General features: G+C 38.6%; 1 protein-coding gene across 4 annotated transcripts in view; it reads left to right on the forward strand.

Annotated features, from left to right (window-relative positions):
- WAPL (WAPL cohesin release factor) overlaps window positions 1-13,254 on the forward strand; it is a 135,733-nt gene that overhangs the window by 106,093 nt on the left and 16,386 nt on the right. For 3 of the 4 annotated variants that reach the window (XM_039719760.1, XM_039719762.1, XM_039719761.1), the window contains 4 exons: window positions 2,551-2,646; window positions 5,676-5,828; window positions 6,065-6,201; window positions 8,163-8,274. In XM_039719760.1, coding sequence (XP_039575694.1) covers window positions 2,551-2,646; window positions 5,676-5,828; window positions 6,065-6,201; window positions 8,163-8,274 — 498 coding nt within the window. The remainder of the gene's footprint in view (window positions 1-2,550; window positions 2,647-5,675; window positions 5,829-6,064; window positions 6,202-8,162; window positions 8,275-13,254) is intronic. The other variant, XM_039719763.1, reaches the window with a different exon arrangement.

Raw genomic sequence — 13,254 nt, forward strand, 5'->3', positions numbered from 1 at the left:
GTTCAGATCTTTTCTGATTTGAAGTGGAAGATCCTACAAGGAATGGTCACTAAAACGAACCTTCCAGAGGTATTTGAGATTTTAAGGATTACTATTTCCAGCTGCACTTCAGGCTCTGTTACAAGAGAGCTATTAAATGCAGATGTCCTCGTTCCTCAGAACAGGCATTTATTGGTGGCATTGCTTGTTTTCTTATGTAAAATGTAGCCTTTTTTCTCTATTGCACTAGTAATGGTTAAGTTGTAAACTGCCATGTCACAAAACACTTTGGGATGCCCTAGCTTTTGATTTAGTAAGGAATTAAGGGAGATGGGAGAAGAAAAGCCCATTTTTGACTGTTAAACACAAAGCATACCATCTTTGGAAGCCTGTGAGCCCTGAGTATTTGGAAGGAATTTGCTTTTATCTGTTTGCCCTGCTGAACTCTTTCCTACGCATCAGCTGTTGCTCTCTGCTGAGGCAGACACACTAATGCTGTGTGGCCCTTTTGGTTACACTGCCACAGCTGCTTGTGTGCTTTGTTATAACAACCTCCCAAGCACTGAATGTGCTTCCTGTGGGCTGGGCCTCCTTGCCCTGCGTGTGTGCACAGCAGAGGTGCTGGGTTTGGAAAAGCCAAGGAGACTGTGGACACTTCCATGGTGTGGTCAGCCTGGGACCGGCCCAGCTGCTGCCTTGCCAGGACAAGCTCAAACCCAGCCTGACTCTGCTCCCCTGTGCCTGCCAGGGGCTGTCTTCGGCTCCTGGTGGAGCACAAGGCCTGGAGGAAAAGGAGCACACAGGCAGAGAATTTCACCCCAAACTAGTCTGATTCTATAAAATGCTGTACCATGCATGTTATTTAGCAGAGTGTGTTGCTTCCTTTAATTATGCTGTATACCAGGATAGGGCACCCTGTCTTGCCAATCTTAAATATGCACTAAAATGAAGTGTGGAGCACTTGTGAGTAATTCAAGAGACGAAAACACTCAGTGGTTCTTTTCCATGGCAGATGCTTGTGAAACTTGCTTCTGTCTTAATTAAAAAAAAATAAAAAAACCTTTGTTTGTAATTTGCCCTTCCTTTGTTCACTGCAGACTCTGAGTCAGATTCCAGGTAAATATTTGCTGCTCAGAAAGGTGTAGGAGAGAAGAGAGTTAACATCTGGACCATTTTCTAACCTTTTTTCATATAGGGATCCATATGACACTTTCTTCCTGTTTGTGGGCCCAGATGTCCTCTTGTAACTGCAGTATCCTGAACATGAAACTGGTTTCTCAGTTAAAATTTTGAGCTGAACAGATGCTGTCTGAAAGAGCTTCCTTGCAAAACTGATGAAACTTAAGATGATAACTGCTGTATACATGTTTATGAATGGTATATGAGCACTGCTTTAAGAACATAATTTAACAATCCAAGTTTCTCATGACCACACGAAAGCACACTTGGCGGGGGTGGGGGTAAAGAGGCTTTTCTCTTGTCTGGAGACTGGAATGGTTTAGTGCTTTTGGGCTCTGAAAATTCTCAGCTGAGGCTATCATTCTGCTAATATTCCTCAAAATTTTGTTCAGTAGGGCTTTGTCTTGTGAAGAACGGAAGGATGCAGCCCAGTGGGGTTTTACTCTGCAATAATAAAGAAACCCTTGACTTGGAGAATTGGCTTTCTAGCTTTTGGCATGCTAGAACCTTGTTGCACTTTGTGGAGTGGTGCTCAGTCCCTGACTGGTCCTAAGGCTTGCCACATGTAGCCCCTCTATGGGCTTGAGCTGTATTTGGGTTAAAGAGTTAATACATTATATTTTGACAGAAAATGTTTACTTGAAATTATTTTTTCACATTCAAAATGCTGTCTAACTGCTGTGAGGAAGCAGGTACTTCTAGAGTTTGCTTGATACATGGCATGGTGGGAAATGGAGAAAATTGTAATGCTGTATTAGTCTAGAACAATATTGTGCAAGTGGGTTGGTAAACATGAATGCTAGAAATAGAATTCTGTCTTTGCTTCCTCTAAGGAGTATGTTGTGTTTCCTAAAAATTCAAGGACAGTAAATTTTGATGCATTTTGATTTGCCTTGACAGATTTTTGAGCAAGACTAAAAAAAGACTTCTTAATTTATTAATATGGATTAAGGCATTTCATTTGAGTGTTTTTCTTCCTGCTAGCATCAAAGTCTATATGAGTTCTGCATTTTTGTTTCTAAACCAGTCATATTTCTACTGACATGGTGTTTGCTAACATGTTTTTTTCCCTGAGCTGTCAGTTTTTGTCTATAGGAAGGTTGCAGACCTTTTGCCTTTGAATAAATTTCAGAGATGGGATAACTGAAAAAACTCTTTAAATACATACATAACCTGTCTTTTGCCATTTGAGTGGGTCTGTATGTCTTTAAAACCATCAGAGGCTTCAAAGTCTCTCTGATTTTCCAGTACATGTGATATTGAGAATTTGTGGTGCTGGGAATTCAGCAGGGAAAATGAGGCTTGTTTTCTTCGCTTGGCTATAGTAATTTTGAAGTGTATAGTGACTGCTGGTAATTTACTTAAGAAATAACTTTTATTTTTATCTTTTAGTCTCCCACAAAAGCAGTGTATAATGCTAGACACTGGAACCAGCCAGAATCAGAGGCTCTGCCAGCACCACCAGCTTTGAAAACTCCCAGTGTCCCAGTAAGTAGACTGTTGGTTTTTTTTCTCAAGTTTACTAGATCTCCTTTCCAGATTCACTGATTTTTAATTTTTTTTTTTAACCCAAGTTCTTGCTATCTGGTAATGTCACAGTAATTCAGAATTAGGTCCACTTTGTGAGCCATTGGAATTTGATAGAAAGGAAATTGTTAGTGGAAGTATTGTAGAATAGGATCGTTCATATACCTTCAATATAGTTTAAAAAAGTACTTCAAGTTATGTTCCCCAGTGCTGAAGTTCATCTTTCTAACAATGGACTCCATTCCATTTTCTGAGAGAACTCTGAGGATTAACTTACTAATGAACACAGAAGTCAGCAAATTGCTGGTGAAAGTTTCTAATGGAGTAGTTCTGATGGCTGACTTGAGTCTTTAGATACTATGAAAGAAACACCATTTTCTGTGTACAGTGAGAAAATACTAATACCAACATTGTGGATATCAAAAACTACACCAGGGGTGAAAACAGTTCCTGGAGTTGTTTGTCCAAAAGTAAATTGTTTTGAGACTCAAAGTAATTGTTTTTTAACTCTTTTGAGACTCTGAGAATCCAGGGTCTTTAGCTTATATTGCAGAAGTTGTTACTAATTATGCTAAGAGAGCACTGTACATTGTCAGTAAATGTAATTTCATTTGGTGCCTTGCTGATAGTACTGGCCTAAGGACAGAAAATAAGAAAGTAGATATTTTTGCAGTGATAAGCCTTCAGCTGTTGTTATTGTCACCAGTTTGTAGGTGCTTATTTTTTGTTTCTCTATTTAATTGATTTTGTTTATTGTTTTGTTTTGCTTTTTGTCTTTTTATTTTTCCTTCTTTTTTTAATTCTACCCCTGTTTGTGGTGTGCTGGTACTTCTTCCTCTTTGATTTGTGGTTGTTTTTGGTTGCCTCCTCACAGTATTCTGAGCAGCCTTCTTTGGATGTTAACTGCACTGCCTGGAAAATGCAGATAACGGAGTTGAAAACAGCCATTTTCACTAGAGTCTGAGGAGAGAGCAGAAATTTCAGCCCTGGGTTTTTCTTAAACCCCTTTCTCAATTTAAATTATGTACTTTGAAGTGAAGGTTTTGTTGCCTGCTGAATCTCTTGGTACTGTTTTTTGTGAAGTACTCTGATAGCTGACTTAAGGGCAGATTTTGTGTGGGTCTTGTCAGACAGACTTTGGATATGGCTTTTTCAAGCTAGGGCAATGTCTGATTCATTCATTCAGACAGTGACTTTTGTCTTCTGTCAGACTTCCATTTTGTATCTGGAACCATCAGAATATTAATTCAGGAATGTGGTAGGGGTTTGGCTGAGCAAAGCACTGAGGGGAATTTGTATGTGCTGCTCATGTTATGATGTACATCTGAAGTTGCTTCAGACGTGGTTTTTAACCATGATTTACATGGGTGTAATACTTCAAAGTTACAAGATAAATGAGCCTTGAGCAAATGTTCAGTGGTAGTTCCTGCACATGTGATCCTGCCTCTTTAATTTCTGTAGAAATTTCTCACCTGAAGGTTGGGAGAAATCTGTCTCAGGTTTATGGTGAGAAACTCACAGCATGCAAACTGCTTATGCCAAGTACTCTCTTAGGGCCTCTCCAAGTGCCCTTGGAGTTTGCTTTGAAGGGGCAGCCATTAACCAAGACTTGGATGAGATCCTTCAGTGGCTCTCCTGTGTTCACAGGCTGATAAGATCAATCCTCTAGTATGTGCTCTAAACCGGTTTTTCAGGGTGGTTTATTACCATTTTGCCACAGGTGCTGAAGTGAGTGAACACTGAAATGCCACAGTGATAGAGGCAGAATGTAAAAAATACTTCAGTCATATAGCAGCTTCTTTTGGCTTTTATTTTAATTTTTTCTGTCAGTGTACAGTGCACAAGAAGGCATTCTCTCCAGCCATCCCCTGGAGTAACAGGTCATGTATCTTCTATGCCTGCATGTTAATTCTGTTTTTTCAACCACACTTTTAAAATATTCTCATTTTTCTGTGTAAGGAAGCTAAGTACATGATGTTACTGAGAGATTAAGGGTGAGTAAATGCCCATTGGAATTGGCACATGTACATTTAGAATTTGGCATTTGGAGGTCTTTTTCCATATGCCTTGTTTGCTGTAGTTTGTCTTCATAATAGATTTTGTGCCAAAGAAGTAATCTGAAGATAAGCTGCACTTGAGCTTGTAGTAGCCTCAAACTAATACAGCAAAGCAAGTTGAGGAGAAACCTGTAATACTTGCCAGAGTTGTCTGGAAACCTGTCAGTAGTTATTCTAGACCTAACATCAAGTTCTCTCCTCCCTGTAGAACAGGTTCTGCTGTATTTTGTGCTATGATATGCTCCTAAAATATTTAACAGCACAAATAAGAGAATACTGAGAGCGTGCTCTGCCTGGTTTGAGGTCTGCTCTGTGCCTCTCCTGGCTCTGTGTGGCTTTTGTTGTGCTGCTACACAATGTGTGCTGGTAGTGTCCTGCCTCCAGGCCAGTGGAGTTTGGAGTGTGAGGCTGGAGGGTCGGACAGGAGTGCAGTGTCCTCTGGCAGGCAGGGCCAGAACAGCTGGGGCAGAGCTCTGCAGGCAGGCTGGCTCAGGGCTCTGCTCCCCTCCAGAGCCAGCTGCTTCCTCAGGGCTTCATGGTGCAGCCAGCCTGGGCGTTCCTGGAAACTCCAGTGCAGAGGGGTGAGAGACTTCAAAGAGCAACAAATAAACACTGAATTTGATTGGTTTACTTACCCTGAAGCTTAAGGAACCAGTGTAAAGGACATTTTATTGTTCTGCTGGTTTTAGTTTTAGAATTCCGCTGGAGCTTTCCTGATACTTGAAAATGGTTTTTGGTTTTTTTATTTTGTATTTAAGAGTAGACACATTGTCACACAGCTTAGGGTATATACATCTTGGTAGTGCAAGGCAAGGACTAAATAGTCCCAAAATGTGAGTTTGACAATTGCACACCTGTACTGTTTCCTGATGTATTTAGTGTATGTTTTCATGCTCAAAACATCTGCCCATTTTAGCACTTTCTTATTAATAGGTAAGGCTATCTTCAAAGGAGGCAATTCATAAAGATGATGGAGTTTTTAAGGCTCCTGCACCACCTCCCAAAGTGATAAAAACTGTGACAATACCTACTCAGCCCTATCAAGAGATAGTAACTGCATTGAAATGTAGGAAAGAAGACAAAGAAGTAAGTATTCTTAACAAATTTTTAAGATAAAGAATTACTAGTAATCCTAACTACTGAAGGAACAGTGTCAAAACACAATTTGGCTTTCCTATTAAAAATAATATTTTGAATGGCCTTTATTAACATCTTAATGTTTCCTTGCACTTAAAACTGAATAGAATTTTAAACTGTACTTGTTAAGATTATTATCAATCTCAAGAGCAACTTACTTAGGTCAAAATATTTGTCTTTTCCAGTTATACACTGTTGTTCAGCATGTAAAGCACTTCAATGATGTAGTGGAATTTGGTGAAAATCAAGAGTTCACAGATGATATTGAGTACTTGCTAAGTGGATTGAAGAGCAATCAGCCCCTAAACACACGTTGCCTTAGGTAAGACATCTAATACAAAACACAGAACCTGTATTTGAAAGAGATACTGAATGAAATATGCCTCAGGGAAGTGACCATGCTTTAAAATTTCATTAACATTTACCTGGCACTTCTGCCATGAAGAGTAAAATTTGAAAATAATAATGAAGATTGTGTATTTTGAATAATCATAAGCAGTATGGCTATGAAGATGAAATAGTAAATTGTGCAGTAAGAGACATCTTTGACGCACTTGTTATCCTTGCTGTAAATTAAAAAAATACCTTCTGATAACTTGTTCATATAGTACATCTTGTGTGTGATACCTGTTCTGTTTTTAATGCAAATTCAATTCTAAAATAAAATCCCTAAGACTGCAGAGTTTGATGAAAATCTAGAACTGTGGTAATGGTGAGATGTTGTTTAACTTGAGCTGTTCTTTATCTTCTATTGAGAAATAATATTACTGGCATCCACTAAAAGGACTGAGGCCTTAATATTAATTGGGAGGTTCCTTAACTTGTCTTGGACTATTCTTGAATATTCAAGTTACACATTATCATGAAGTTGGCATCAAAAATGTTAACCTTACTTTGAAAAAGTTTGTGACTTGATACCAGTGTCAATTGCCTGGACATGAAATTAATTGTAATAGTGTTAAATAAAGTAACCATGCAATAATATTTTTATATGCCTAAGTTTTCCTTTCTGTTCAATTAAACTAAAATAATAGAGAAACAAAAGCTTGAATTCATAGAGAGAGAGGTGATGGCAGTGCTTTGTGATCTGGCTATGGCTGAGAAAAAGCTATCTGTGCCTCTAAGCTACTTGAAAATTTATTTGTTCCTCAGAAATTAGCAATGAATATTGTTGCTGGGATATCTATCTCTATCACCAGTTTGTTTATATATAGCAATATGTTAACAATAAGTTCCTGCTATAATGACAGTTTAGGAATAGTTTTCATACGAGTGCTCCTTATTTGCTCATGTAGCAAAATGAATCAGATTTTTAACTACTACTTAACAAATTTATGTAGTGGAATGTAACTTATATAAGCACAACAAAAAATCTTTTCTTTCAGTTAACAAATTAAAATAAAAGTGTTTTTCCAAAGGAAATGAACGTGTAAGGATAGGAATAGATGTAAAAGACTCAAACGGGTCAGTAAGCTCTAACTGGTACTGTTGTGGTTGGAGACAGACCCCTTGTTCTTTTAAACACCTTACTGTGTGAATCTCCTAGAGGCAGGTTCCTCAGCAGTCATGGAAGACTTGATTGCAGAATCACTCCCACATAAGTGCACATTTAAAAGCAATGTATTTTTAGCAGTTGTTATGTTGCACTGTGCTAGAAATGGCAGACAGCTTACTGAGAAAGCTAGGGGAAAATGCCATTTTTAAAATAAACTCTTATGCTGCTCAGTGATTACTGATACATTTGTTAGATCTTTTCTGAAATTTATAGTGTTTCCATCAATTATAAATGCAGCAATAAATGTAAAAAGAAGTTCTAGGTATAAGTAGTGTTAGGTTTAGGTGAGACTACTCAGTTAATTAGATAACAATGGAAGCTCACATTTACAATTTCTCATAATGCTTTGGTCCATAATGAGCTTTCCCATGTCTCTAAATTAGAGCTTCATGCTTAATCCATGGTGCTTTACTTTCAGTTTAACTATTGGAAATTTTCAGCTTTTTTTTTTAAGAAGCAAATTCAGGCTGTCTTTTAAAATCCTGGTTTTAGCCAAGTTTAATCTAAAGCAGACATAGTTTGCTGCTGATGGCAACTTGAATAAAACACTGCTTGCCAGTTGCTGTTCACCAATTGCAAACCTGCCTTAGACAAATTTTAGAAGAAACGTTCCAACAGTTTGCCAAGGTCTGAGGCACGTGGTCAGTCTTGTGTGGAAAACTTCTTTATCTGCTGTTCTTGTTAAGTGTGGTCATTTCAGTCCTTCTAACCCAGTTGGTTTTCTCCAGTGTAATAAGCTTGGCGACCAAGTGTGCCATGCCCAGCTTCCGAATGCACCTGAGAGCACACGGGATGGTAGCCATGGTTTTCAAAACACTGGATGATTCCCAGCACCATCAGGTATGGATACATTGTGCATTTCATTGATGTCTGGTGATGCCTGTTCTGCTGGGTGGGGATTTTGTTCAAGGTCAAGCATCCAGTATATTGTGTACTGGTGTGTGTATATGTATATATATTTATATATACAGTATAGTGTATCTGATGGTGCCTCTGGGCTCCATTTTAGGGAGCACTCATCAGTGGCATAAAAAGTTAGAGCACCTGTGTTCCACTGACAAATTCCTTATTCCTCTGTTTATGTGCTTCTTGGTTTGCAAATGCTTTTTAAAAACCTAGGGATTTTGTAAAAATGGCCTTGGCTTTGGATTGCTATTTTATTTATTCCCTTAAGAGTTGTAGTGTATTTTAAATTCTTTCAAATACATTTGAAAGGAATCCTTCCTGTTTATGTTTAGAGGTGGCTCTCAGTGCTCATCTCCAGACTTGCTTGTATGGGAATTCCCACCTCTTTTGTAGCTGTTGTAGGGATGGGATTTTTTTCATGTCTTGTGCTTGTCTCCTTGAGCACTGCTGTAATTGCAGTTTTAGGATTCCCTGAGCATATATAATGTTCTGTTGGATTCTAGGAAAGGTAAGTTTCATCTATTTATGGTAACATGACCTGAGAGTTAAACTAAAGCAGTTTGGTTTTCCTTCTTATCGATGTTACCTCTGTGGGGTATCCCTTGAGATATTTTTACAAAAGCTTCATGAAAAGATGAGATTTTACTTGAAGTGGGTAGTAGCTATATGTATATCAGCTAGGTTTATAATTTTCTGTAATAGCTCTAGAAGAATGGCATACAATGCAGAATGCAACTTCGCATCCACAGAAATAGACATTTCATGGATGGTATTTGACATCTTACTGTGGGTGGGGGGAAAAAAGCTGTAGTTTTAAGTAACTTATTTAGAATAATAGCTTATTTTCCATCTCCCTCAAAAATTAGCAATGGCTAATTGTAAAACATAGGCACCAGGTTCAATGAGTTCATTATTTTGTGAGCTGTCAAAATAGTGCCAAGTGATACTAGAAATAAATGAAGTACAGTCACTCTATTTAGGACAGTTGCCACCACTGAGTTGCAGGAGATCAGCAGAGGACAGCTACAGTTCCCTGGAAAATGTACAAGCTTGCTTGGGTGTATTTTTGGCTGTCTTTTAACAGTTACCATTATTCCTTCATTTTCAAAAGAACTAGCACGTGCAGTTCAAAAGGAAATTACATGCTATTATTAGTCTGCAATAACAAAAAGCATTGATTATATTCACTATTTCCAGTATATTTGATGAAATGCTCCCTTTTGTCAAAGAAAAAAATGGATAGTTAATGTTTGAATATCGTTACAGTACATTTTTGGTACAGGTTTTACAGTATTGTAAAGTTACTGATTTATCAAACTGCTCTTGATAAATGCTAATGGATATGCCCCAGCTACTGACAATATGTCCTTCAGCACTAACATCTCTGGATAAGCATGCTGTCTGTCAGTACTACCTTTTCATTCACTAATTATTTCACAGATATTTTATTTTTGTCCAAATTAATAGAAATTTCTCCACTACATCTCAGTTCAAAGTAACTGAAGAATAAATCACACTTAGCTTTGCATGCATGGCTCAAATCCCTGTAAGATAAATAAGAACTGAGCTAAAAATGCACAGTTATATGGTTAAGATTTTCTTAAAGTATTTTGAAGATGGGAAAGCTGCCACAATGACACTGTTAATGGAAACAAATATGAACTTATATTGCATTCATTGTTCAGATGCAATAGAATAGACTGAGTGTACAGGGGACTCTTAACATTTCCATAAGGAGTATAAAGCAGCAGTTGCATCCTGGCAGTTGGCATTTCTTGAACCAGCAGGGGAAACAAAATACCATCTATCTTACAGAGCTTTGCCCAAAAATAACAACATGAAAATTACTTGTTCCGCCAAATTTTTCCTGTAGCCTTGTGTTTAAGCATAAGTTTTTAATTGACTTTGTCTCTTCAATGGTGCTCTGTAAAAATTTTGAAGTATTATTAATTTTTAAAATAAAAACTGTTCCATTATAGCTGTCAGTAGTTAAGCACAGAAATGTGGTTTTATAATGTCTTCAGCATGAGAATAACTTAAAAAAAGATAAAAGTGCATTATATGTAGTGCTGAACCCTAGAAAATAACCATCTGTTCCCACAAGCTGGAGTATAAATAGAACAAGCAAGAGAAGACAAGGATGAGAGTGGGTGTAAGTGGTCTGCCATTTCTGGAGTGTGTGTTCAAACTAGGATGTTTTCCTGAATTCTGTAGAAATATGGAGTGCAAATCCATAGTTAGATACACCATGAAATTTATGTCTAGAGCAAATTTTATTTATTTTACTTTTTTCCCTTCTCTGCATTTATTTGGAAGCGGAATGTGGTTTACGCATCTTAAGGAGTAGAATGAGATGGGGGAAGCTCACTCAAAAATTCCTCTTCTACTGTGGTCTGTAAGGGTGACATTTGGAAGGATTGATACGGTGCTTTGGTTGGATTTTTTTGTTCTCTTAGAATACTGATCAAATATGAGTTGTAACAACAATTTTCCCCTCATTCCAATCTCAGAATTGTGTGTGTGGTAGGGCATGAGATAGCTTTCAGGCAGTGTGGTTAGTTAAACACTTAGAGAAGATCAGAGCAAAATGTAGAATTGTTTTATTCAAGATGAAGACTATAGGGACTAGGAGAAACCAGGTTTACAAAACCCCTCTCACTGGTATGAAGCTAAAGCAGGTTTGTTCCATGCTGTAAGCACCATTCACATTTGAGGTCCTTACTTTTATATCAGCAATATTCTCCTGTTGCACATCAGCATTTGGAGGCTTATTGGCCTGAATCTCTGCTGTGTATGTGCTGTGGCAGGAGCCTGGCTCTTGTTTCCCAGAACCAGTCCACCCTTTTTGCTTTCCCAGCAGCCCTGCTGCAGCCTTAAACTTGCATTGTGTCTTGGTGATCTGATCACATTTAAGTATCTTGAGACCTGGTGGCCAGTCTGAAGGGAAGTGTCAGCAGAGCTGATGCAGATGGAAAAAGAACCATTACTCCCTTCATAATGGAAAGCTGGTTGGGTTGAAAGGAAGGGAACCTGGAACAGGCAAGGGCTTGGTACAGATGTTTACAGAGTGAGTGTGATTGCCCTTACCAGACTTTGGGGTATCTGTAAAGCATTTCTGAGTAATGATCTTAAGAACAGTCTCTGACTTCTTAAAATGCCTAAATAATGCCAGCCCAGATTATAAGTTCAGCACTTTCCCTCTGTTAACTGCTGCATACTTTGTAGTTGATAGAAACTCTCTGGGGACCTTCAGCATTTTTTTTAAACCAGGAAACTCACCTAGATAATTCTGGTCATTAAAATATAGTTCTTCGTAGATGTTGAAGTCCCATGTTGGCTGAACAATAATTAGCTAACCTTTTGTTCCTCTGGAATGTGTGCATTCCTGTGTCCTGTTTTGATTACCGCCATTCTGGAAGAACCCAGTTCTTCAAGGAACCTGTACAGTTCAAGCCAGCTGCAAGTAAATGAAGAGTAAACAATTTCTGTAATTAAAACAATAAAATTGCAAGGCTTATGGGAGAAAGTTATTGAAAATCAAAGGTAAACGATGTATACCTTCTGCAGACAAGTCACATAGATGCTTTCTGGCTTACATCTGGCAAGGCTGAAGTAGTGATAAAAGGCTGGGATAGTGCTGCTCACAGCTGAGAGTTGTGGGGTTTTTTAATAACCCTGTATTCATGAAAGATGTAGATTTGGAAACTTGCTTCCTTCCTTCGGTACTTCAAATGTGTCTTGGGTAGTTGGTCAGATTATAGTCTTTATTCACCTGAGGATTTCCTTAAGTCGGACAGGAAGGAGTTTTGACATAGCTTTTGGTAGACTGTCAGCTGCCTAATCCTGTCTTGGAAATGCTGATACTGCTTAGTATGACCAGGTATGACTATTACTTACTTCTAGAATAAACAGAGTAGATAATGATTGCTTTGGTGGTTGGCTGAAGTCTAAACAAGACGTTAATCTGCTATGACACAGAATTCTGCTCTTTCCTGTTGAGCTGTACAACATTTATATTCCAGAATTAGTTTGTTTCCATGTCTTAATTTATCTTATACAGAAACAATTGTGATGGATGCATGCAGCACATTGACTCCTGAGGGTTGAACTCAGTAGGAACACACATGCCCCACACACCCCCCAGCTCTCAACTCCTCCAGTTATTGACAGAGGTTTCTGACAGTTTTATGCCCAGCACACCTCTGTTCCCAGTGAATATTTCTCCTCTTTCCTGTAACCTGGAGCTCAGTGCTCTCAGTGCAGGTGTGGTACTTAGACACCAGGGATGGATGGCTTTGCTTCACTGCTGTCTGTCCCTTCCTGACAGTCATCTTCTGCCTTGGCTTTTTTTGGAGCCTCATGAAGATAGAATTTAATTCCTTCTTCAGGAAGAATCAAGTATTCTTTAGCCAGTCAGATGTGCCTGTACACCAATTCTGTGTAAAATATGAGCAGTTAAGTTAATTACATTCACGTGTTAAGGGCTAATGGGGATGGACAAGGGGAAGCTGGTTTATACTCTGGCTACTTCTGAAAAGCAGAATTCCCCTGGAAAGAAAGTGTGTTTATGCTGGAAAAGTTTGGATAAATTATTAGCCGACAGACCCATTTGGCAGAGTCAGAATTTATGTCCCCAGGCACTCCCTCTCTGCAGACAGTGTCCCCATGATCCCTGGATTTTCTGGTGCTGTCACCAGTTCATCCCCTCGAACCAGAATGTTCACCTACTTGCCATGTACCCAGAGCTGTTGCGCTTTGTTCCCCTGCCATCTGTCTCTTCTCTAATATTGTGTCACTGGAGTTACTATTTCTTATTCTGTCTGCAGCACTGAGTCTCTAAGAAGTAGAAATCCCTGCTCTTCTACTAGGGCTTTGTAAATATATTGAGTGCTTTATGTCTTGGTTTTATTTGTC

This window comes from Passer montanus, unplaced genomic scaffold (genome assembly GCF_014805655.1).
Source record: "Passer montanus isolate IOZ18808 unplaced genomic scaffold, ASM1480565v1 scaffold42, whole genome shotgun sequence".
Classification (NCBI taxonomy): Eukaryota; Metazoa; Chordata; class Aves; order Passeriformes; family Passeridae; genus Passer; species Passer montanus.